Source organism: Malania oleifera, chromosome 3 (assembly GCF_029873635.1).
Source record: "Malania oleifera isolate guangnan ecotype guangnan chromosome 3, ASM2987363v1, whole genome shotgun sequence".
Lineage (NCBI taxonomy): Eukaryota > Viridiplantae > Streptophyta > Magnoliopsida > Santalales > Ximeniaceae > Malania > Malania oleifera.
This window is the reverse complement of record NC_080419.1, coordinates 54616860-54643942: the sequence shown is the minus strand read 5'-3', so window position 1 is coordinate 54643942 and position 27083 is coordinate 54616860. Positions and strand designations below refer to the sequence as shown.

The 27083-nt window shown below is 35.2% G+C and overlaps 1 protein-coding gene across 1 annotated transcript; it reads right to left on the bottom strand.

The window, feature by feature from the left end:
* Positions 1-1127: 1127 nt before the first annotated feature.
* On the bottom strand, positions 1128-18982 carry LOC131150244 (heat stress transcription factor A-5). Its single transcript, XM_058100852.1, has 2 exons — positions 18498-18982; positions 1128-2742 (listed from the first exon to the last, which is right to left on the bottom strand). Exons 1-2 carry the CDS (start codon positions 18735-18737, stop codon positions 1504-1506), a joined length of 1479 nt encoding a protein of 492 aa, XP_057956835.1. The 5' UTR covers positions 18738-18982; the 3' UTR covers positions 1128-1503.
* Positions 18983-27083: the final 8101 nt, after the last annotated feature.

Here is a 27083-nt window from a genome sequence, read left to right as displayed (position 1 = left end):
CCAATTGTTGTCAATTCGTTAGATGATCATTGTGCTCATTAGGCAACACATGTGGAATCTCATAAACAACCAAGCTACAGACTCAAACATGCGCACTTTTTTTTTTTTTATTGATTAAAGCTTTAATCTCACATCATATATGGTTTGTGAATAGAATAGGAATTAAAAAAAATGAAATGAAAATTTGATAAAATCAAGTAATAAATTTGATTCTATTCTTCTTAATTTTATCCTATTCCTATATTTTAAATGTACCATCACATCCTTTGTCTAATATAAATATTATAATTTATTGTGAGATTTTGATACATTTACTTGTTGATTACTAGTAAGAGTTTTGGATTTGAGCACTAGTTAATCCCTCCATTATTTGACCATAGATTTGGATCGAGAATCCATCAACTAAATATCCTATTTGATTGATTGATTGTATATATATTTAACATTTGTGTTCCGAATGTATGCCAACAAAAAATGAATTATTATTATTTCGATAAAAAATTAAATTCTATATTCCAAAAATTGTGATGGAATAAATTGACTACGCTACTGTTCTAAGAACAGATGAGAACAAAAAAATTGTAAGCCATCACCAAGTAACGAAAATAGACAATTGGGATATAAAAATGGAATGCAAACTTTTAAGATTATTAATCTATAACCTATATATTTAGTAAACAAAAACCTAAATAAATTTCCACCCTTCATGTTTTGATCAAAACATATCTATAAACCCTTCCTCCTTTCAACATGAACACTAATTCAAAAAATCAAATGCATTTGAAGTAAAAAAAATAAATGTAAAAATGAAATTTGTAATTTTAAAATAACATATGTTTTCTTTTAACAATAAAAAAAATATTATGTTAATTTAGCTATAATCCTTATCTTGAAATCATAAAATATCAAATATAATCATCATTCTCAAAAGCGACAAAGATACAATGATACCAAGAAAAAGAAAAGATATTGCCTGCTGCTATCGTATGTGAGAAAAGGAGAGAGGGGGTGTGGGGGAGGAAAAAACAAAACCTATTCCAACAAGCACAAAGTGGAGAGAAACATAGGCTGATACGTTGTTTAAATATAGAAAAAGAATGGAATCAAAATTTGAATAATAAATGCGATTAAATCAAATGATAAATTTGATTTTATTTCATTCTTATATCAAACATCTACATAATATATGGCGCAAGACACTAACTAAAATTCAGAACTTGTTGCCCAAGTATTTTATAGTTCAAAACCTGCAGCACACCCAAGCAAGAGGTATATTTTACAGATACATTACAATTAACAATGGCTCCTTGTCACAATGGTTAATGCAGGCTTTCAAAAGTGTTAGCCATTTAACCATGAGCAGCAACTCGCAACATCCAGCGACTAATGCATGTACACAGGACCTAATTTTACCATAAATAGTCTCACGTTGCATTTTAGACCAGGGAAAGAACGCAAACCTTCAAAAATCTCATTAGCTAGCTCTGAGTGCAATTTTGGTGCTCAAAGAGTCAGTTGCTCCATGTTCTTTGTGTTTCTGGACATTCCCTGGCCCGACCTTCTTTCATCTTGATCCTCATATGAGTTGGCCCTAAAATTAGAACTTGCCTCTTCAGTGTCTGACGATCCTGGTCTTTCAGTAAGGAATTGTTCCCAGAATACATCATTCACTTGAACCTGAGCTGCTGGAAGCCCTTGGGGATAATCCTGAGCCTCTCTCGAGGAAGACAAAGTAGCATCATTACCAGAAAATTTTCTGTTCCTTGCAAAATCTAGGAAACTGGCTTCTTCACCATTGCCATTAGACTTTGAACCGATTGATTTTCCAATTTCCTGATCCAGTTGGAGTGTCCTCGTCGAGTAACTCTCATTGGCTTGCAGTGAAGAGGATGCAAGAGTTAAGTTCAAATGGCAGGAAATATGGCCATCACCTTCTTCAGCAGCAGTCAAACTTTTCTGCAATGAATGCAGTTTTGTGCTCTCATTTGCTCCCACTTTACGTGACAATGATGAATCCATTTTAAATTTGAAAGATGTACCAGTATCTGAAAGCTCTAACATTTCAGGTGCAAATAAAACACCCTCTGTTCTTGCATGTGCATCCTTTGGTTCTCCTTCAGATCCTTTGCGCTCTGGACTTCCACCTTCTTCATTGGAACTTTGTGTGCTATGTGAAACCAAGTTCACATCTGATACAGCTGGTGACAACTCCAAATTCAACTTATTCGAGAAATCATGATGGGAAATATTCCCCAACTCTGGTCTGCAACAGCTATGCTCATCTACGAAGCTATTTTCCACAACTGGTTGAGAGTGATCAAGTTGAGGTAGTCGCCTTTTCTTATTATATGCTGAGAAATCCATAGATTCGATTTTCTGGGCTAGATGTTCAACAAAGGTAGGGTTCTGAACGGCCTTCTCTAAGAAAGAAAGCAAATTATCCTGCCTTTGCTCCATACCAAGCACCCGCTGCATAAGATCTTCCAATTGAAGCTTTGCCGCAGATTGCTGCTGTTTAAATCTCGAAAAATCTGTCTCCAGCAAATTTTTCTCACGTGAAAGTCTCTCTATTTCTTCATCAAATGCTGCTCTTTCAGGATCAACCAAAGAACCTTGAGGGTGACTCTGGCTGTGGCTGTGAATAGGTTTTCTACGATGGATATTCTTAAGAAGGTGCTTTTGATCCTTTACAAAGTCTTCATTAGCAAATTCCCACCTCTCAGGATCTATTTTCCGAAACCCCTGCCACCAGTGTATATACAAATCTACTCAATTAGATTATTTTTCCAGAAAAAAATACACAAAACAACATAATCAGCACAGTAAATTTTTCAATGTAAATATAGCTTGGCATAAATGTACCATGGACCTGCAACTCACAATTTATTCATATTTTGTTATACTTACTGAAATTCCATCTGATTGACAACAATTAGGTTAGTTTAGGGTTTATTCGGCATCATTGTTGTTTCTTGTTTTCTGTTTCTGTTTCTCTACAATGAAAAAATAGATCATAAAAATGCATCTATTTCTATTATCAATTTTTAGTTTTTGTTGCTGGTTTTCAACTATTTGCCAAAAAACTGAAAACCAGACTATGGTTTTCAGTTATTTTTGCAACCTATTGGCAAAAATTTTAATATCCAGAAATAGTTTTTTTGGATTAAATTATTCATTTTATATACTCTTAATTAAAATCAAAGTTAAATGATCATATAAATTTAAATATAATTAAAATAAAAATATACATAAATTTTCAAAAATAATAATAAAGTCAATTACAAAATACTCTTACTATTTTTCAATTGTCATGTCTAATAAAATTTTTATTGTAAAGTAATCTTTGAAAGTAAAACAATTAAGTAAAATAATTATAATAAATTTTCTTTTTATTACAGCATTTTTTTTTAATGTGTATTATTTGTAAATTTATTATTTTAATTATATTTTTATAATATTTTGATTTAAAGACGAAAATGAGCAATTTTTTTAATTAAGTTTTTAATTTGTATTAATTTTATAAATGTTGTTAGTTTCATAAATGTTAACCAAACAGTTTACTGGTTTCTAGTTTTTAGTTTTTGTTTCTGGTTTTTGGTTTTCGTTTCTCTAATTTTTGATAGTGACACCAAACGACCCCTTAGCTTCCCATAATTGACAAACATTAATATTCTTTTTCATAAATTGCCATAATACTTCTAGTACTGTATCAAGCATGAGGTCTAACAAGTTCAGCTGGGTTGACCCTCATTTAATTTGAAGGTCTGTAGGTTACTCAACATGGTTTCAGCAAGATTCGGCAGGGTGGAATGAAACACAACAAATGATCAGCAAGCACAGACATCGATGTAAATTCTGATATATAGTATGCTGGAAGTGTTGGCTTGAACCGCAAGACTTAATATGGTTAATAATAATCTATATTATTTTCTAGAAAGAGATCTTTAGATTTACTTTGGGACAGGGTGCAGTATTTGGCATCTCTTTGGGCTTATAGTGCTGGTTTTTTGAAGGGCTATTATTTTAAGGATTTTAGCCACTACCAGGTGCCATTATTGAGCGGATTGTTTTTTTTTCTCTCTTTATATTTGAGAACTCTTGTCTTTTTTTATTTCTTCTCCTTGCTGTCTCTAATAAAGTTTATTTTCTGTCAAATATTACACACACAATAATCACCTGTCATTACTTCAACAAGACCATGAATACAACCAATGCAATTTCATCTATATCCCCAATCTGACAGCTTGAGCACTTAGAATTTTATATCAAATGGTGACTCTAACATGGCATAAAGTCATGGCTGCCGGGAGATCCTAGGTGCAACTGTTGTTGCTCACATTTATCGCTTATGAGTTGAACTATCCTACTTAAACAAAGGATGTATTCACTGTTTGTTTACCTCATCGTGTGTTTGGGCTGCACATGCTGAGTGTGTTAAGAGACTGTACAGTGTTGGTCCACAACTATACTTAATAACACAATCTAGGTCTAAACATCAACAAACCCCAAACTTGAATATAGATGCATGTGTCTTTATTTGTGAAAGTTTTTATGCACTTTAAATAACGCATAGGCTAAACCAATATGCTTCCTAATTTGGCCAACTTAGTTCTCCAATTCTAGAACAGTGGTGGTCATTTGGTCGTTTAAAATATCTATCAATTCAGTCCTTGAGTTTTCAAACAATGACCAATGCCATCCTTTCATCAGCATTGCCGTTTTGTGGCAAAAACTAAACCGTTCTTGCTGCTTCTTTCATCTTTGAATTTTTCTCATTATTTTACTACTCTGCCCTTCCATCTTGAATTTCTTTTTCATTATTTTACATCACTCCTTAAAAAAAAATTTACAAGATTCTTTACACTAACAAGGAAAAATATTTTAAAGGAACAAAACTCCTATCTAGAAAAAATTATCTTGAAAAAAAATTCGAAAAATGAAAGATGCTTACGAGAGGACAAAATTTGTCATTATTTGGAAAACAGACTAAATTGTTTAAATCAGTAGAACCAAATCAACTATTGATTAAAACTGTTAGTATGTTAATTAGTGAGAGTTAGTAAGGGTATTATTGTCATTATAATGTATTTAATCTGTATTATAAATAGAGGGAAAGATCTATCTTCAAGTTAGGTCATTCATTTTAATCAAAATCTCAACATGTAATCAGAGAGTGATCCAGCCTAAACACTATTCTTCTCAGCCGTCGCCGGAAAAGCTATTCCCACAGCTGTCCTTCTCAGATCCACCCCCACCCCTCATTATTTCACAAAACCAACCATATAACCAAACACAGAACCCTCTGAAGCCTAACCCCACAAAACCCCATTGCTGGGGGAGCTCCCACACACCGCCACACATAGGCCAAATGCTGGCAGTGCCGACTCCACGTGCCAGCATGTGAATGAGTTTCCAGCCACCTTTTTTTTTTTTTTTCCCTCTGCCATGTTCTAATTCCTTCTCTAGACAATATTATCAAGTTGTTGAGCCTGTTTTTCGCTCAAAAATCCAACCTTCTTCAGCCCTGCACTCACAGTACTCCGTTAGTCTCTATTCGGAGTTTGTGAAGGCTTCTTTGTGAGTTTTTTTGGAGCAGTAGCAGTGTTCATATGTTCAGTTGTGAGGTTGTGGCAAATGCTATATCTGTCGGTAAGTCATTCACCTCGCCCGTGGTCGTGTCAGTGCTTCACATAGTTTGTGACTGTCCCAATTAGTTTCAACTGTTCTTGTTTGACATTGGTGTGGCTACTGATTTGTGAGTGTTGGAATGGAATTTATGAATCCCAAAAATTTGTTTCCTATATCGTTGCCACAGATAATGACTCAAAAGTTGGATGCAAAGAAATATGTTCAATGATCTAAATATGTTCGGGTTTATTTAGCAGGATTAGGAAAATATGACCACTTGCTCTAATCCGATCCTTCTTATGAGAAGAGAAAAGAAGTGTGGGCTTAAGAGGATTTCTTGATTGTTTTCCTCTCATGAAATTCGATGGAGCCATAGATAGCACGTATATGCATGCATATAGATACATGCAAGGAGATTTGGGATAATGTCAAGCTTCTACACTCTAGTAACATTACACATATGTATAATTTATCCCACAAGTACTTTTAGTTACAACAAGGAGATAGGAGTATTGCTGATCATTTTGGAGAGACGAAGCATATTTATGAGGAGCTTAACGTCGTGCAACTTATAACTGTTGACATTCATGAGATATAGAGGCAGAGGGAGCAAATAACGGTCCTTCATGTTCTAGGAGGCTTGAGACCCAAGTTTGAGGCAGTCCAATCCTAGATACTCAGTAGTGCCACGCTGCAATAATTTGCCGATGTTTATTCTCATGTCCCTCATGCTTCCTTTAGCATGCATTCTCCTACTCTTGCATCTGGCTCTGAGAGGACAATCTTTGCTACACAGGGTGATTCTAGTTCTCTACCAAACAACCGCAAAAGTTATCAAGGAAGTTTGACTAGCGGTGGTAGAGACGGATGAGATAGAGGTACTCCTCGCAAGTGCACTCATTGTGGATAAAGTAATCATACTATTAAGCAATGTTAGGATCTTCATAGCAGACCTTCACGTGTTGCCAATGCAGCCACCATCAACCTCACACCTTTAGGGGCAGCCAATGCAGCCACCATCGACTCCTCACGTTTGAGGCAAAGTGGGAGGCAACGTACTGTATCTATGCCAAAGGAAGAGTATTCCAAGTTCCAATAGTATCAAGCATGTTCCAATAGTATCAAGCATCGCAACAAGCTTCTCTACCCATTGCATCTCTTGTCCAAACAGGTAATTCCACAATATGCCTGTCATCCAGTACTTCTCATCCTAGTCCTTGGGTCATAGATTCCGCTGCCACTGACCATATCACAGCTATACCTAGTTTTTTCACCACTCTTTAATATCCTGCAAATTTACCTTGTGTTACTCTTCCGGTGGATCCACCGTTGTAGTCAAGGGAATTGGAACTGTAAATCCTACTTCTTCTATTTCTCTTCCTTCACTTTTGTATATTCCCAAATTTCGTTTCAATTTTTTGTTTGTTAGACTAATTACCAAATCCTTGAATTGTTCAATGAAATTCTTCCTTTATTCTGTAGTTATTCAAGATTTGAAGACAAGGAAGATGATTGGCAGAGGCCCTGAAGCTAGTGGACTTTATCACTTCAAGCCTCTATCTCCTTCTATGGCATGCACTGCAACTACCACACCTTTCCAAATTCACTGTTATCTTGGTCATCCTTCACCAGAAAAGCTAAAATGTCTTGTTCCTAGTTTGAGTTCTGTGTCTAATCTTGATTGTGAGTCTTGTTAGTTGGGAAAGCACCATCGTGTCCCTTTCGCTTCCCAAGTCAATAAACAGGCTGCAAACCCTTTTACGTTAGTTCATTATGATGTTTGAGGTCCTAGTAGAGTTGTGTCCAAGTTCGGTTTCTGGTACTTTGTAACCTTTGCGGATGATTATTTAAGAATAACTTGGTTATATTTGATAAAAGATCGTTCCGAGTTATTTCATGTATTTTGCACCTTTTGTTCCAAAATAAGACTCAATTTGGTTTGCCAATTCGAATACTTCGAAGTGATAATGCTAAAGAGGATTTCAGTGTACAATTCACTGCTTATATGACTTAGTTTGGTATTGTCCATCAATCATCTTGTGCCCACACTACTCAACAAAATGAGGTTGCAGAGAGGAAAAATAGACATATTCTTGAAATCTCTCACACCTTACTTTATCAAATGCATGTACCTAAAGTATTTTGGAGTGATGTTGTACTTACTACTTGTTATCTTATCAACAGGATGCCATCCTCTATTCTTGGTGGTAAAATTCCCTACTCCATTCTCTTTCCTAATTCACCTTTATTTTCTCTCCCTCCTCGTATATTTGGGTGTGTCCTTTGTTCGTCAACGGAGTCCTGGGGTGGATAAGTTGGATCCTCGTGCTATAAAATGTGTCTTTCTGGACGATTCATATACTCAAAATGGATATCATTGTTATAGTCCTATGCTGTACCAATTCTTTGTTTTTGCCGATGTTACCTTCTTTGAATATACATCTTACTACACCCAATCCTTTAGTACTTTAAAGCTCAATAAGTCTCTTCCTTTGCCTAATATTCCTAATTCTACTTTGCTATCCTTGCCCAACCAACCATTTGAGTCTCCATGTACCTTCTCATCGTCTACATCATCCTAATTTGCAGGTGTATTCACAACAGCGACTCCAAGGAAGAGAGTCCCCCCTACCTTCAACTACCACACCTTTGGTTTCCTCGTCTAATGATAACACTCCCAATGATGTTGATCCTCCTATTGCTATTCGGAAAGGTAAATGCACATGTACACAACATCCAATTTGCAACTATGTTTATTATGACTCCTTAGCACCCTCCTATTATTATTTTTGTTTACTGTTCTATCTTTTACTACCCTTCCTAAATCTATTTCGAAAACCTTAGCCCATTCTAGGTGGAGGAATGCGATGGTTGAAGAGATGAATGCTTTACATGACAATGACACTTGGGACTTGGTACCTCTTCCTCCAAGCAAGTTTGTGGTTTGTTGTTTGGGTCTACAATGTGAAAGTCAATACTAATGATTTTGTGGCTCGTCTAAAGGCCCATCTTGTTCCTAAGGGATATGCTTAGGTGTATGGTTTGGATTATTCTGATACTTTTTCTCTGGTTGCCCAACTTACATCAATACGCTTGTTCATCTCCTTGGCTACTACTTGTCACTGGCCTCTGCATCAATTAGATGTGAAGAATGTCTTCTTGCATGGTGACCTCAAGAAGGAGGTTTATATGGAGCAACCACCTCGGTTTGTTGCTTAGAGGGGGTCAAGCTTAGTGTGTCAACTTAAGAAGGCTCTATGCAGTTTAAAACAGTCTCCTAGAGCATGGCTTGGTCATTTCAGTGTTGTAGTACTTGAGTTTGGTCTTCAACGGTACGCAATGGATCATTCCATATTTTATCCTCATACTTTATCAGGTAGGATCCTTCTTGTTTTTTATGTGGATGATATTGTTAGTACAAGTGATGATGATAAAGGCATTAAGAGCCTCAAACTTTTTCTACGTACTAAGTTTCAAACCAAAGATTTGGGACTGTTGAAATACTTCTTGTGTATAGAAGAATGTAGATCTCATATCAGAACTATTTTGTCACAAAAGAAGTATGTTCTTGATCTGTTGGATGAAACTAGATTGTTGGGATCTAAACTAGTTGTTACACACATGGATCCTAACAGAAAGTTAGTGTCGAAAATGGGTCATTTGCTACCTAATCTTGGACAATATCGAAGACTTGTTGGAAAGTTGAGTTATCTCAGTCACTCGGCCGGATATATCTTTTGCAACAAGTTTTCTGAGTCAATTTCAAGATTCTTCAAGGACAAGTCATTAGGATGTAGTAATTGGCATCTTCAGATATCTCAAAGGTGCACCTGAGAGAGGTCTTTTATATCGTGATCAGGGTCACACTTATATCCATAGATATACAAATGTAGATTGGGCTGGGTTGCCTTCCGACTAGAGATCCACAACTGGGTACGGTATCTTAATTGGTGGTAATTTGGTTTCTTGGAAGAATAAGAAACAAATTGTGGTAGTTAGGACAAGTACTGAATCAAAAAATAGAGTTATGGCTCACACTAGTTGTGAACTTGTCTCAATGAAGAACATGTTGGAAGAATAAGGTATTTCTCATTCTCAGCCTATGAAGTTGATGTGTGACAATCAAGTTGTTCTTCATATTGCCTCCAACCCAATCTTTCAAGAGCGGACGAAGTTTGATTGCCACTTTGTTCAAGGAGAAACTTGTGCAAAAGCTCATTATTACTGCTTATTTGAAGTCTAATATGCAGCTTGCTGATTTGTTTACCAAAGCGTTGGAGGGTGCTCGTGTTAAATTTATTTGTAACAAGCTAGGAGCATATGACATTTATGCTCCAACTTGAGGGGGAGTGTGAGAGGTTATTTATGTCTTTTAGTATTATTATTATAAGTGTGTTAGTATGTTAATTAGTGAGAGTTAGTAAGGGTATTATTGTCATTAGAATGTATTTAATTTGTATTATAAATAGAGGGAGAGACCTATCTTCAAGTTAGGTCATTCATTTTAATCAAAACTCAACAGAAAATGATGCAACATCCAAAAAAATGCCTCCCAAGCCATTTCAAAGGTCTACGGAAAAAGTGATGTTCAAAGTCTTACCTCCATCAAGGTGGCAACTCATATAAACATTAAGGGACCCAAATGTATTTTGCACATACATCAACATATCTAACTAACATGTTTCTATAGGTAAAGGCACACACAAGATAAGATAGGAGTCCAGAAACCCTCTCCGACTAGGGTTTGCAACAATGGTTGCATTAAAAAATATTTTTTTAAAAAATCTATAAAATATTAATTCATCATATATGTCAAAATAATGAATAATCATATGACTCTTGTAATGAGCACATAAACAACAAAGGCATCATACGCATGCTCATTTGCATGGTTTGGCAGTGAGAGTAGTGGTGGACCCTTCTACAAATGGCCAGCTGGGCTTTGGAGAAAACATCCAAGAAATGCATGCTACAGGCAAACATAAGTGGATACGAGTCCTCTGCCAACAAGTATCCAAATCATGGATATCAGAATATCTTGACCACAAAGGCAACAACATACACCATCATAACAATTTAATTTCAGCACAAAATTTAAAGGAAAAGAAACAGAATATGCCCTACACACAAGATTGTACCCAGAGCAAAGGAATAAAAATTGGACAACCTTTTTTCAAGTTGACTGATATTCTACACCATGCTTTGCTCTTCCCAATGTATAACTTGATTACAAAACAGCTGTTGTTTTTTTTATCCTTTTTATGAAAATATATATATATATATATATTAAAAAGCAGTAGAAGAAAAATATAGAAAGATAGTAGTCCTCCAACAAAAGAACAAAGAAAACAAAACTACATCATCTTAATAAAGCACTCCGGTTTCTGATGTCTTGAAAACAGCAACTCTTAAAACATCCTGCACTATAAGCCCAAAGAGAAGCCAAGTATCAAATCCCGTCCCAAATAAATTCCACTGATAACCTTTTCTGTGCAAAAATTATAGCATTTCTTTCCAGGAAAATTCCCCGCAACATAACACATCTTCACAACCTTTTGGCATCCTTACCCTTTCCAAAACAAGCAAAAGAAATTGTATACAGATCTTCTACTGAATTTGGACAGACCCTAAATTCTCCAAGCACCCCAAAGAGAGCATCCTACAAGTTCGAAACAAAAGAACAATAAATAAACAAGTGAGGCACACCCTCTGCACTATTCCCAAACATGAGACGCACATCCAGTAACAGAACTTTAGAGAGCCTCCTATTCTGCAGCAGACTGTTGGTGTTAACTCTTTTAAGGACCACTAGCCAAACAAAAGCATTTATCTTAGAAGGAATTTTGGCCTCACACACTGTTAGAGGAAAGATCACATCAATCACTGTAAGATGAGTGCCCACCCCAATTGAAGGATTCCTTTCATTCTTGAGAGGGATTCCTTTTCTTGAGATTTCCATTTTTGAAGGGATTTAGATGACAAAGAGGTGGAGGAGCTATCTTCTTTGCTCATTTCTCCAATGGAGTTGTGGTAGTGTTAGATGTTTGAATTATTCGAGGGGATTACTCTTGTAAATATTTCCTTTTCTCATCTTACTGTGATTGATGTAAGATGAGCAAAAATGGAAATCTCAAGAAAAGGAATCCCCCTCACAATCATGGGAAGAAAGGCCACATAACCAAGCAAAGGAAAGATAGTGCCCACCACCCACCCAAACATCTTCACAAAGCCTAATACAATTACCTCACCCCAATTGAAATTTTTTCAGAGGAAGAAAAGAACAATAAGACTAAGAAATGAACCTCCAAGGACTCTTTGGGGAAAAAAGGCAACATAACCAAGCAAGGGAATAAGGTAGTGTTCTCCCACCCACCTAAACATCCTCCCAAAGCCTAGTAAGATTACCTCTCCCTAATTGGAATTTTTTCGGAGGAAGAAAAAAAGGATAAACCTGAGAGATGAACCTTCAAGGACTCCTTATAAGTAACACCCCAACTAGCATCTCAGCCATTGCTGTAGGCCAGATTTACTTTTTATTATTATGTGCCAAAGAGAATTTACCTCCAAAGGAAACCTCCACAAACATTTAGCCAACAAGGAAGTGTTTGCAGACACCTAATTACCAGGACCCTCTCAGGACTAACATTAATTCACTCTACCCCACATTAACTCTAAACCCAGAGCCTCTCGAAAATGAGACAATTCAACCTCCTCCTTACCCACCTAAATAACTCTTACAACCCCTTTCTACAGCCCTACCTTTCCACTGAACACAACTACCGCAAGGACAAAAGAAAGGGTGATTGCGGATACCCTCACCTAACTCCCAAGAAGTAAACCAATTTTTAGGCTGCCTATTTAGAACAATAAGCATCAGAGAGGCATCTCCTAATCCAACTCCTCAACCTAACTCCAGAGCCTTTCCTCCTAATCACCCTATCCAAAAAATCCCAACTCTATCACAAGCCTTCTCAATTCTAATTTAACCACAACCTCACTCTTCTTCCTATAATGAACATCCCTACCTCATTAGCAGCCGAGACAGTATCCACGATCTGCCTTCCTCCCGCAAAAGCACTTTGAGAAAGAGAAATGGTATGAATAAGGAGAGAACTCAACCTATTAGCGAGCACCTTAGCTATGATCTTATACATAATAGATATTAAACTAATAGGATGAAAATACGAAGCCTTAATCAGCCTATTCTTATGCACTAGTAAGATGAAGATAGAATTCACACTCTTCCCAATTTATCATTACCATGAAACTCATAAAAAAAACTTCAATAAATCTCCCCTTATGACATCCCAACACTCCTAAAAAACATCTATATTAAACCCATCTAGCCCAAGAGCCTCCTACGTCCAAAGACTAAATACTCCCGCCCTAACCCTCCTCCTTCTCAAAAGGCCTCCCCAACCAAGACATCTGAATATAGTCTTCCAGGAGAAATTCCAGAGGTTCAGCTTGAGGCTTCTATGTTGGAGGTCTCAAGTTCGAATCCTAGGAGAGGCAGAAAGGGTATGGGATGGTAGATGTACATCACAGGTCCGCTGTGGGCCTCCAATCAACACAAGGCATCTGAATATATGAAATAGGACTCCACTCCACTCCAACCCCTATATCATCGGCCTTTCTAAATCATCCTCAATGAACAAATTTCTAAAAACATAAGTTACCTCTTCTGCCATTCATCCCCTCATCAGTCACTATTTGCCCAATCCTCTCATCAGTTAGTACTCCCTCCTTATGGAAGAAAGCCAAAAATAAATCAAGAAATTAAACACAAAGGAAGTTCCCCAACCTTCCTATCATTAAAGTTTCTATGAAAGTGAAAGTCCCAAGAAATATAATCTCCATCAAGAACCAAGAATATGGAGAGAGTTGCATTATCGATGGTTGTAAGGCAAAAAAAAAAAAAGGAAAATGAAAAAAGTTGCTTCCCTACCTATAAATCCTCCCGAAAACAAACCCGAGAACCATTCTTCACATTATATTTGATAGATGGGGCATGAAATTTGTGAAATGAATTTCTAAGGCTTCCATGGGTAACTCCAATGTGCCCATTCTCCTACAAACCAGTTTACTTTTGATCACCTTATGCCAAAGAGAATTTTCTTCTAAGGGAAAATGCCACGACCAATAACCCCAATGTGCCCATTCTCCTACAAACCAATTTACTTTTGATCACCTTATGTCAAAGGTAATTTTCTTCTAAGGGAAAATGCCATGACCACTTCCCTATTAGTTTCTAAGGGGAAATACCTTTATAGATAAACGATTTTTTCAATTTGTATTGTATTGTGTCTATAATTTTAAATTTTGTCATTTCCGTCTTCATTTCTATGCTTCTAAGAACATGTATAAATCCTCCAACCCATTCTTTTGGTTAGCGCTAGCTGAGAAAATGTGTTCTAAAGCATATAAGAAACACCACAATTTTGAAGCTTAATTGGTGAAGCTAACTAAGAAAAACCAAAGTAGAAAACATGCAAAAAAAACTTCAATGTAATTCCAAAGAAAATGTCAAAAACTGAAGCACAACTCCCAAGTCCTACACTTCTAAGCTTAGCTCATGGAAAAATAGATTGAAACCTTTGTGTTGATCTAAACAAAATCTAGCAATGGCTCTAGATAGCCCAAAATTTTCTTGAAGCCTTTATGCTAAAGCAACCTCCACCTCCACCTAAGATTAGACATTAACTCCATTTGTCTGAAAAAAAAAATAAAATAATAATAATAATAATAAGAATAAGAATAATAATAATAATAAATAAATAAATAAAAACTCCACCTTCAACTTGATATTTCCTACACCAAACACATTTGAAACTAAGGAGTTCTAAATGTGTAAAGTTGGCCACACCATCTCATCGGTCACACCTTATGCTAATCACAAAACCATTCATTGCACCTATTTATCTACTACAAGATAGTTTGTTTTCTATGTTCAGTTTGTAATCTCATGAAACTTTTATATTAAACCAACCTCCTCCAAAGATTAAAGAGTGACTTCATTTGTTTAAAAAATAATAAATAAATAACATAACAAGATGAAAAATAAAGGAGAAACTCAACCTTTATTTTGAGATTACTTGAAATCCCTACACTACACCAATCACATTCAGAAACTAAGAAGCAATTCTCAATCAGTAAAGTTGGTTGCCTCATCTCATTGATTACAAATGATGGCAATCACAAAACCATTTATTATTTAGGAGGGTTTTTCTAACACCCATTTATCTACAAGATAGTTTGTTTTCTTTGTGGAGTTCAATATCTCATAGAAGTGTTGGATGCCACAGGATGTATCCAATTCATCCACCAATTCAAAATGATGTGGAGGGTCTTCAGCTTGCAATGAACTTTCTGGCTTGGGGTCTCTTCAAAATTCTCGATGCACAAGTTACTGCCTATTTAACATTCCTTTTTGTTCCAGTCTATTGGCGGCCCATTGGACCTATGCTACACAACACAAGTAGTCCATCCTCCTTTCCTTACCCCTCCCACCCCCATCCCAATCAATAGTGCAAGGCCCATTTGTATTGCCTCAATAAGGCTTCATGAACCAAGCCGATCATGAGTGGCTTGAGAGCTCAGCTTAATAAGAGCTCGTTTGGGCTCATTTATTATATAAATGAGGGATTCTCAAGCCCAATTTTCAAGCTTGTTTAATAAATGATCTGAGCTTGACCACAGATGGGCTCCGCTCGTTTTGGATAATGAGCAACTCGGTTAAAAACCCGATTAGTCTTGAGAATAAGCTCAAATTAGAGCCATTAGGTTTAGCCATTAAAACATGTAGTAAGCTTAAATAAAACTTTAGGATGGATTTCTTTAAATAAGTTGTTAACATTTAAACCATTTTTTAAATAAGAGGATGAAAGTCATTTATAAACATGATGCAGGGAATTTCCTTCTTTCCCAAACGATGAGGGACAAGGGAGAACAAGGATCAAATTTCTTCACAATGCAGCACTCTGGTGCAGCCATGGAGCACTGTGCAAGACTTGTGCTTGTGTCCACAAATGAGCTCAAAGGCCTCCGACAATATTGCGTCCTCACCAGCCAAACCCTTCACTCCAGCAATCTAGTTCCATCTTCCAAACACAACTGTCAGACCCATTTCGCACTAAAGGGTTTGCCGGCCCAAACCCCTTGACACACTACACATACTGACAAAGTGTTTATGTCGCCAATGAAGCTCATTCAATCACTCCTTTTCTCAAGAAAATTTGGACCCAAAATCCAAGAATTTTTTGAAGAAAAATATCCCCAATCCAACCTTTAATTACAATGAAACCTTCCAACCTATGCAATACGCTTTTAGTATTGATTTTGGACATATTGTTTGGATATTTTGAACCATTAGGAGTTTTGGCATCTCAAAAAATAAAAGAAGTGTATGTGACTCTTCTTTGCTGCGATGAATTTTTGCTGGCCATTAAAGTTCTAGGAAAGTCAATTCTCAACATTAGATCGACCAAGGAGGTGATCTTTCTCTCCGATGGGCAATGGCATAATCAAATTATGCTACGAAGCTCCTGGAGGTACTATTTTTTATTTTATATAGATATTTGGCATTTGTCCCCGTTTGGTTGTTGAGAAATTTGTGAACAATCGAAAGAAGAAGAGAACAAACAAAAGAAAAGAATTCAAGGTCCCTTGCATTTGTCCCACATTGGCTTCATCCAAGCTTTGAGAGCCCATTGTTCCTTATAAAATGCCACCTCGCCCGGTTAAACGGCCTTGTTGGTGGGCAGCAGCCATTGCCTTTATCTACTTCAGTAAAACCAGCTTGCTCTTGGGAAGTTGAAATGAACCAAGCCCAAGGCTGTAATTTATTTTTCAAGACAAGCTCGAGCCCAAATTTTTTAGCTCGATATGATCCAAGCCCGAGCTGAGCTTTTAGTCTACTAAACCAACTATGAACATGTTCAAGCTCAGCTTGTTTGCAGCCCTATTTACAAGTGCACCAAACACATGCAATTAAGTGGATCATCATTTTATCAAGGATCAATTTTAAAACAGTGTTTTATCACTATGATCACATAAATGAATTTCAGCCCATGACCAGTGCTCGCCATGAATACCAATAACATGCCGGTATAGTCACTTTATCAGTCCAAGGAGGATTATAAATAATAAAATATTTTTTTTTCATTGAATCAATAACAAGAGACATTACATAGAAGGGTGTAACAGTCTTAGGCCCAACTATGGTTAGGTATTGTCTACTTTCACCCATTGGGCTCACAAGTTTGTCCTATAAAAGGCGCCTCGCATAGTTGGAGCCCAAATCCTCCTTATATGCCCAAGATTTTCCCAGTACACATCCGATATGGGATCGTGACAAGCTCTGATGTATGATCTCTAACATCTTCGTCAAATTGATTTCCCTAGTACGCATCCAATGTGGGACCTCAACAGGCTCTCCCGTCTGATCTCTGACATCCTCGTCAAAGTGGCTTACACCTCTGTGTAGGATCCACTCACATGATGGTACCCCCAAGGTGGCTCTTATACCAATTGCAATAGTCTTGGCCCCAACTCCAATGACTTATTGTCCACTTTGATCCACTTACCTTATGAGTTTATCATATAAAAGGCTCCGCGCATAATTGGAGCCCAAACCCTCCTTATAAGTCCAAAATCTCCCTACTAGACATCTGATGTGGGAGCATGACAAAAGGGGATGAGGCATCGTCTTGAAAAAAAAAAAAAAAAAAAGGAAGCAAAAGCACAAAACCCGAAAGCAAAGAAATTCAAAGAGTTATAACAACACTGCCTTCCACTCCCTGTGGATATCAGACAGTGAGAGAGCCTCAAAAATTTCAAAAAGAATGAGCCCAAAGTAACTTTTCTACCAAATAAAGTTCAGAGGAGTCTTCTTGTCTTTATAAAAATTCTAGCATTCCTTTCAAGTCAGTGTCCACCAAGTAGCAAAAACTACACAACCAAAAATATATCCTCCTTCTATCCTTTTCATGAACAGACTGCAGACCCACATAAACCTTGCATAAACAAGAGAACAGATTTTCACAAAGTCCTCACCATCCCACAATGCAGAAATAAATGACAATTGGTTTTATTCTCCTTACAGCACATCACACATACATCTAGCCTGAGAACCTTATGAAGTCCACTAGTCTGAAGCAATCCATTCGAATTAATCCTATTAATAACCAAAGTCCAAATAAAAGCTCGAATCTTAAAAGAAACTTTTGCCTTCCAGACAACTTTATCCAAATGAAATGAACTAGAATTCAGAGATTTTGTTAGATGAATGAAGAAATACTTTGAAGAAAACGAACTCAACAATCCCCAATCTGAAGCCTATCATCTCCCCTTGTATTAGAATTTAAAAAATTCAGAACACTCAAAGGCAAGTGAAGATAAAGGGAAAAAGAAAAAACAACAGATGAGAGTGTGCAATTATAAAGTTGGGCTGTATAATCTGGAATACTTGTATAACCATTTTCAGGAGCCAATGCATTGGCCCATTTGGATGAATATAAGCCATTTTCGAAACTCTATAGCATGCCAATCCGCTACTTTTGAAGCCTTGTTCCATTCAACCGGTTTCATCCGCAGTATCTCATCTATATATAATCTACTGAAAAGTTGGAAAATATTTTTGCCCTCGGGGTTTCCAATGATTCGGCCCAACCAAACATATGAACGGCATGCTATACAGTTCATATCTCCTTTCCCATCCAAAACACTAATATTAATCAAGACCAACGATTTAATTATCAAACACAAACTAACCAACCTAACCTCCAGATTTAAAATCAAAAACAAGAAAAGCCGTTGAATACGAGAAACAAAATTCGCAAAAGAAATCGTTTCGTTTCTCGAGGACTCACATAGGTATTGAGCTGCCTGATGAAGCTGGAGAAGTTGTTGTGCTTGAAGTAGGTGGGGAGGAGAAGGCGCGAGAATTCCGGGGGGTTCCACACCACGAAGCTGTTCTTGTTCGAACTCCACGACACGATATCTTCCGTCGATGAATCGTCCACCATGTCGTACGTCTTCAGAAGAAACGGGGCTGGACCGCCACCTCCGCCGCCTGCGGCCCCACCGCCGGCAGCCGGTGCTCCGTCCATAGGTACGACTTGCAGATTACGAAAGAAAGAAGAGATGCGTGTGTTCAGACGTTTGCAACCCTAATTTCGGTGGGCGATCGAACCCAAAGAACGAGTTTGCAATCAGGAACAAGAGACGACTAATCGTGCGACTGCCCGATGAAAAACTGACCTGACCGACGACTTGTATTGGACGGGCGAGGAATCGATTGGTCGTGCTCTGTGTTTTACATTTTTGTGTGTTTTTGAAAATAGAAAACATGTGTAAAATATTTTATAATTTTTAATATATTTTTAAAATAAGTTAGCGATATATTATCATAATCAAATTTATAAATATTAAAAGTTAATTATAAAATTTACTGTGATATTTAAAATTATAAAAATAAAAATTTCGTTATGTGATACTATTATGACATTTTACAAGTATAGTGACATAAAAAATCTTTAAAAGAAAATATAAGTTATACTATCACACTAATTCTCTAATTAAATTATATTTTGATACCTAACTTTTAGTTATTATTATTTTTTGTTTATTTGTCAATTAATTGATGAGTTTTATAAATTTTAAATGAATTTAAAATTTATTCTTTAGAGGATACTTTTAGGTTTACAATTTCATTTCAGATTTTTATCTTTTGAAAATTATATTATTATTTATCTAAATGATATTAGTTAGACACTTACAATAATTTTGGAAGATATCAATGAAATTTTTTATATTTTATTTAAGGATGTACATTTTATTTAACATTTTATAATATCATTTCATTTATTTTATTTTTTACAAATTTTGATATTCTATCAAAAGATAAGGATATATTTGTCCACAAAATAGTTTACATTATTTGTACTTTTATATATTGTATACATGTATAGATGTGAAAAATAAATAAATAAATAAATAATTTTCGCAAACCCTTTTCAAACAAGATTTTGTTTAGAAAAAGAAGTGAGAAAGTTTTTTATTATTATTATTGTATTCTCAATCTATATGAGATGCTATTAAAAATAAAAATTTATTTTAATATGATTAGAAATTTAAAAAATTAAATGCTAATAATGTGTAAAATCAGTTTTTTTTTCTCACTAATTTAGTATATTTTTATTTTATTTCACTCTTTTCCTCGATAATCAAACATGAAAAAAATACATTCTTTACTTTTTTTCATTTTTTCTAATAATTTTCAATTTTAAAATGTTAGCCAAAAAAAAAAGAGGAAGGATTCCAATTTTTCATGATTAATTATTAAGAAAGGTGAAAAAGAAAATTTAATATATATTAAATTAATATACAAAAATTGAATTTACACATCTTCATTTATTTTTTCTTGATTATTATCATATAAAATTCTTTTTCATTTTTAATAGCACTTCATAAACAACACCAATATACCTTTAAAGTCCCACTAGGTGGGTTGACTACATGGATCCTTTTCGGCCAATTCACTCGATCAAGGACATTTTTCTCAATTAGTTTAAGGATTATTAATTCTTTGTTCATTACGATTTCAAGTTATTTTAGGTTTACCTCTACTACTTTTAATACCATAAATAATAACGTATTCACTCCTCCTCAAAGGTGTACTTTACTTGCATTTCAAATATGCTCAAATCATTAAAGTCACCCCTCCCTCATCTTGTCTTCATCTAATGCTATGTCTGGTTTTATTGTGTATATTTTCATTCCTTAATTATTATTTTTTTAGTGTTATACCACTCATTCACCTTAATATTTGCATTTTGACAACTTTTACTTTTTGTACATGTTGTTTCTTAATAGTCCTACACTTTGATTCATAAAAACATGGGCTAGCCTCATAGTCGTCTTATATAGTTGTCCTTTTAATTTTAAATGTCTTCTATGATCACACAACATGCTTGACACGTTCCTTCATTTTATCTATCTTGCTTTACATTTTTGTATCATTCTTTTCAATATCTCCTTCTAATTGCATAATAGATCGAAGATAAAGAAATCTACTAGTGCTTTTAATATCATATCTTGGTTATCGAGTTTAATACTATCTACAATACTCCCTCTTTTGTTATTGAAATTATATTTTATATATTTCGTCTTATATTTACTTATCCCAAAATATTTAGACACTAAAGTGATTCTCCAAAGTTCTAACTTAGATTCCACTTCATCCGTACTTTTATCAATTAAGACAATATCATCTGCAAAAGGTTCTTGTTTTGGATATTCCTAGTGAGTTCATCAATCACTAAAGCAAAACAGTTAAGGGCTCAAAGTAAAACCTTGATGCACACCTATTGTGATTGAAAATTCTCAAACTCCCCCCCCCCCCCCCTACAGTCCTATTACTAGTCATTATCATACATATCCTTAATGACCTCAACATATCTACTACATTTTTTTTTTTAAACCCACCAAAAAACTTCCCTAAGTACTCTATCATAAGTTTTCTCTTGGTCAATACAAACCATATGCAAGTCCTTTTTTTTTCCTAAACTTTTCCATTAATCTTATTAAAAGATAAATAGTTTCTATTATCGATTTTCTAGACATAAAACCAAATTGATTCTCTAAAACACTTGTTTATAGTCTTATTCTTTGTTCAATTACTCTTTCTTGCGATTTCATTTTATGACTCATATCTTTATTCCGCAATAGTTACTACAATTTTGAATATCGCCTTTGTTTATATAAACGTATCAACATGTATTTCCTCTATTCCTCCAACATTTTCTTGGGTTTTATAATAGTGTTAAATACATTAATTAACCATATACTTCATTTATCCCCTAAACATTTACAAACTTCAATGGGTTGTTATCTAGTCCTATAGATTTCCCACTCTTTATATTTTTTAAATCTATTTTGACTTTACTAACTTTGATTTTGTTAATAAATCTCCTATTTTTAGTTTTTTTCCTTATTCATCATTTTCGAGTTCAAGCTTTCAATTTGATTTCCATTAAGCAGCTTATTAAAGTATCTCAACCACCTCTCTTTTATGTCTTCTTCTTTGGTTAAGACATTATCATTCTCGTCCTTTATATATTTTACATTATCTAAATCTTTGCATATCTTTGTCTAACTCTAACAAGTTTATAATTGTCTCTTTCTCATTCTTTTGTATCTAATATAAGTATATAAAGTATCATAAACTCTATGTTAGCTTCATTAATGGTCTTTTCTTTTCTGCATTTTTTCTTGTCTTTTTATACTTTTCAAGGTTTTCTATATTCCTACAACTATGTCATGTTTTATACCAATTTCTAATTCCTTTTTTTTTTAATGGATATTAGAATATCTTGATTTTGCCACCAACTTTCTTTATTGCTTGAGTACTTCTTTTGAATTTACCTAAAATCTCTTTTACTATCTTTATGATAGAATTAGCTATTCTATTCCAAATAGTGTTTGCATCTATGCTATCCCCTATTTTCCAATCACAATTTTTGATATTTTATCTTTCAATTTTACTATATTTCTCTCTTTAAGGTCCACCACCTAGTCCTCTTGTGTTGATTTATGTTTCTCCTTCTCTTATTCTTTTTTGGTATATATATATATATATATATATATTAATACTATGACTTCATATTATGTAGTCAAACTTTCACTTGAGATAACTTTACAATCCTTATATGATAGATGATCCCCCTTCCTAGTTAAGAATAAATCTATTCGCCATTGATTTTGCCCACTAAAGTTATTAAGTGTTCCTCTCTCTCTCTCTCTCTCTCCTCCTCTCTCTCTCTCTCTCTCTCTCTCTCTCTCTCTCTCTCTCTCTCTCTCTCTCTTTTTTAAAGTAAGTGTTGACTCTACAAATCCAATCTTATTTTGATAATGACAAATCACTTGATATTTGATCTGTGCATTGAGTTTGTGAATAAGACTTACACTAAGCATGCACAGAAAGTTAACAAATCTTGGAAAGATCCATGGAACTCAAAGAGTATGGGAATCAAGATGCAAGCGGCAAAGTTCAAGAATATCTTGGGAAAGGGTATTTAGAACTCATGTATTAACATTTTCATATGATTTAATTTAAGGCTCATTATAACTTAGAATGGTTTTAGGATTCATGCATTTCATGTACATCATTAGGAAACTCTCATGGACCTTGAAATGTTTTCAAAATCATGAAAAATAAATTTTATGAAAGATCCAAGAAAAGAAGCCAAGCAGATTTTTTAGTTAGAAATAAAAATTTGAAAGAATGGGTAGTTCGGTCGCCTGAACTCAAACCTCACTAGCCTGAAGAATTTCTTCGGTTGTCTGAAGATTAAGTTCAGTCGCCTGAAGAATTAAATGGAGAAGACAGAATCTGGTCGAGGCTCTTCGGTCGCCTAACCTTGGAACCTCAGGCGCCTGATGTTGATACTTCAGGTGCCTGAAGTCAAGTTCGGTTGCCTGAACTCGCGGGAAAGTCTAAAAATCAGCTCTTTATTAAAAAGACACGTGAAGTATCTTATTAATCCAACGGCTAAGATTAATTCTAAGGGTAATATAATATATATTATGAATATCTAAACCCTAGAACACAAGCTAAGGGACAACAAGAAAGACATACTTCTCATTGCAATATTTGAACCCTAGAGCCGGTTTTTCTGCACTTCAATCTTCTTCCATCTTCGTTTGGGAAAATCTCTATTGAAATCAAAAGGGCATTCATTCATCCAACTAAACTTTGATCCAGTATTAAGGTTTGATCTATCAAGTAATTACTTTTCAAGAATCTCTCATCTCTTTACGTGTTTATCATTAGAAAGAGGTTTTGATATTAAGTGTGTATTCACATATAAAAACTGATTTTCCGGAAGATCATGTTTTAAGAAAAACTTGTTAGCTTGGTTGATTGATTTGAAATTGAAGAAGTACATAAACACATATTTATATATATTGTTCATTGGGTTTCTTATTGAAAAACCTACTTTGATTAAAATATTGAAACTTGAAGGAAAACTTTGTGATTATTGATTGAGTTGTATTCAAGTCAAATTTTTGTTAAATAGCTCACTTCAAATATACTTGAGCATCTTTACAAAGTGAATTGAGAACCCTAGTAGACTCCAAAGCATTCCAAATATATCTTCACTTGGGAGTTTTGATTAAATACGAATTTGTGTGTTGACACATATCATACATCAAACGATTGTATTGTTTTTCATACATTCTTGAGCTTCAAGTTATATCATAAGTTAATGTACTAGGAAATTGAATTGTACTCACAAGCTTTCGTTAGAAGCATTGTTTTGAGTGTTATTTTCAGATTTCATTGTAAACACAGTTCAGGTTGTGAACCAGGTGTGAGAAGGAAGCTGTACCTCTTGTGAGCAGCGGATAAGAAGGGAGCTGTACCTCTTGTAAGCAGCGGTTTGTAAGGGAAGCTCCGTCCCACTTTAAGGAGCAGGGTTTTTAGTGAATCCTTGAGTGGTTGCTCAAGGCGAGGACGTAGGCCAAGTCGGCTGAACCTCGTAAAATCGCATTTGTCTTTTCTCTTCCTTTTACTCTTTATTTCCCACGTTATATTTAAATTGAGTATATTGCATGCATAGATAGGATTGCCACACTCACACATAATTAAGCAACTAGAAGTAGTTGGTAAACTTATAAGAAGTGTGTAAAAGAAAATTAAGTGAATTATTTTTTTAATATCCAATTCACACCCCCTCCCCCTCTTGGGATTACACCTTAATCAACAGCAAGTATTCAAACAACCAAATCACAGGACATGTCAAAATCTAAAATTATCTCACCAACCTTATTTTTATCTACATATCCATGGCTTCCATGTATCTTCTCATAACCTACATTGTCCTTTTGAATGTGTCCACTCAAATTAGCTCCTATGAATATCTTTCAAATCTTGGTATCCCTAGTAAAATAATTTCCATATCTTCCCAATATTGTCTTTTAATGTTTTCTGTTATGATGAGTTGGGAAGCATATCTACTAAAGACATTTACTACCTCTAGGCCTAAAGCTATTTTCATTTTTATGATTCTATCCCTTATTCTTTTAATTTCTACTACATTACCTTTTAGGTCTTTGTCTACAATGATTCTCGCTCCATTTTTATGTTTATCTTTTCCAATTTACCTAAGTTTATATCCTTAGTTTCTCTAGCTTTCTCCCTTTCACATTTCATCTCTTAAAGATAAATTAAGTTAATTTTCCTTTTGATCATTCTATCCATTATCTCCATGCTTTTATCTACAGGTGTTATTATCTTCCAAGTTGCTAATCTAATTCTAATTTCCTGTGTATTAGTTGTCTCCTATCTAGAATGACCCAGTCTCATCCATCATTTTCCTTTTCACTGCACTCAAGTGGTATAAATTCAATGCATCACTTGTACGAGACACCCTAGTGAATATTTTGTAAGATCATGTTATAAAGATCTAACAAGTTTTAGGTTGGTTGTCAACTACATAACACAACCTTTCTCCTTTATCCGAGATTGGGAGTAGCTATGTGTGAAAAATTTAGGGAAATTTTTGTGACACAAGTGGAGTGCAAGTAACAACCATTTTGATATTGATAAAAGTGAAATTTTTATTGAAATATGTAAGCTGGTTTCACAAAATCATTTAAAAAATAAACAAACAAACCCACATAACCTACCTATTAACCCTATAGATCATATCCTATTTTGATAATAACAAATATCTTTGTATCTTACCTATGCCCTGAGTTTGTGTGCAGGACCATTCTTTGCACGAAATGGCAAAGATTCAGATAAGGTCATAAAGAATTCAATGCTCACACCATATGGTGGTGTTTGGAGAAGCAAAGGAAATAAAGACCAAATATTTTCATTTGTATTTGTTGTTTAATTCATTTGGGCCTGTAATATGGTCTGTAATAATTAATGCATCACATGCATGATAGGTTTAATAAGATCAATGACCATAGATTGACTTTAGGTCCCCATAAGCACTTCATGGAAAATCTCCTTTGACTCAAAAGTTATAACTATGCAATCAGGTGTGAAATTCAATCAAAAACAGGACCTAAATTTAACTTTGAAAGGGCTTTGGTCAACCAAACAAAGGTGGTTATAAATGTCTCGGTCGACCGAATTGGTAGAAAGCCAACACGTTGACTGAGGCTCGGGCGACCAGTCCAAAATTGAACGTACTGTCCACGGTCGAACGAACCTAAATACTGACACTTTTTACCAGCCCTAGCCGCCCTAACTTATAGTTCAAAATCACCTTGGGCGATCGAATTGTTAAGCACGACAGACCGAATCCTAGACGAGGTGACTGAACCACCAAAGGTTTGGTTTTTCGCCTTAGCTCGGCCAACTGGTTCTCTTCTTAGCCAACCCAACCCAATATGACCTTTGTGTCTGTTCAGGCGACTGTCCCTTGGTGCTAGGAGACCGAACTTTTCGGGTTGCCAAAAAATAAACGCGGTAATTGGGGTTAAAATTCAATTAAAAATTTTCAGAAATACCAAGTGAGTCCCCAACAGTTATATTTTTATCAAAAGCTATATAGATGAAACTAACCCATATACACCCAAAATAGTAATTGACCTAGATGATCAAGAGACTACGATGAGAGTTGAAAGGGAACTTGAGCAACTTAAGATAAATGATAAACAAAATGAAAATTCCTAAAAAATAAAAAATGATCATCAAGAATCATCAACTCAAGAAGAGTTTATGAAACCAGAAGAAGAAAATCTGGAACTCCCTAGAGCTTGGAAATTTGTTAAGAATCACCCAATCGATCTCATCATTGGTAGTCCATCCCATGGAGTCAGTACTAGATCTTACTTAAGAAGTGGATGTAATCATATAGCTTTCGTGTCCCAATTAGAGCCTAAAAACTTTGAGGAACCTGAAAATGATGAAAATTGGATATTTGCCATGTAGGAGGAACTTGACCAATTCGAAAGGAACAAAGTATGGGATTTAGTTCCTAAACCCAAAAACACTACAATAATAGGAACAAAATGGGTGTTTAGGAATAAAAAATATGAAGATGGTAACATTGTAAGAAACAAAGCTAGATTGGTCGCGCATGGGTATAAACAATAAGAGGATATTGACTATGATGAGACTTATGCTCCTGTAGCAAGACTTGAAGCCATTACGATGCTGCTTGCCTTTGCCTGCTATAAAAACTTCAAGTTATTCCAAATAGATATAAAGAGTGTTTTTCTAAATGGGTACATCAATGAAGAAGTCTATGTTAAACAACCCCCAGGTTTTGAGAGTCATACACACCCTGAATATGTATTTAAACTCTGAAAAGCTCTTTATGGATTTAAGCAAGCACCAAGAGCTTGGTATGAACGATTAAGCAAGTTTCTCCTAAAAGATGGCTTCCCAAGAGGAAAATTTGACACTACCTTGTTCTTGAAACATAAGGAAA

Coding starts and splice junctions, on each gene's coding strand:
- LOC131150244 (XM_058100852.1), bottom strand. CDS start 18,737: ATGGACGGAGCACCGGCTGCCGGCGGTGGGGCCGCAGGCGGCGGAGGT. Junction 2,743..18,497: donor TCAGGCAGCTCAATACCTAT/GTGAGTCCTCGA, acceptor CACTGGTGGCAG/GGGTTTCGGAAAATAGATCC.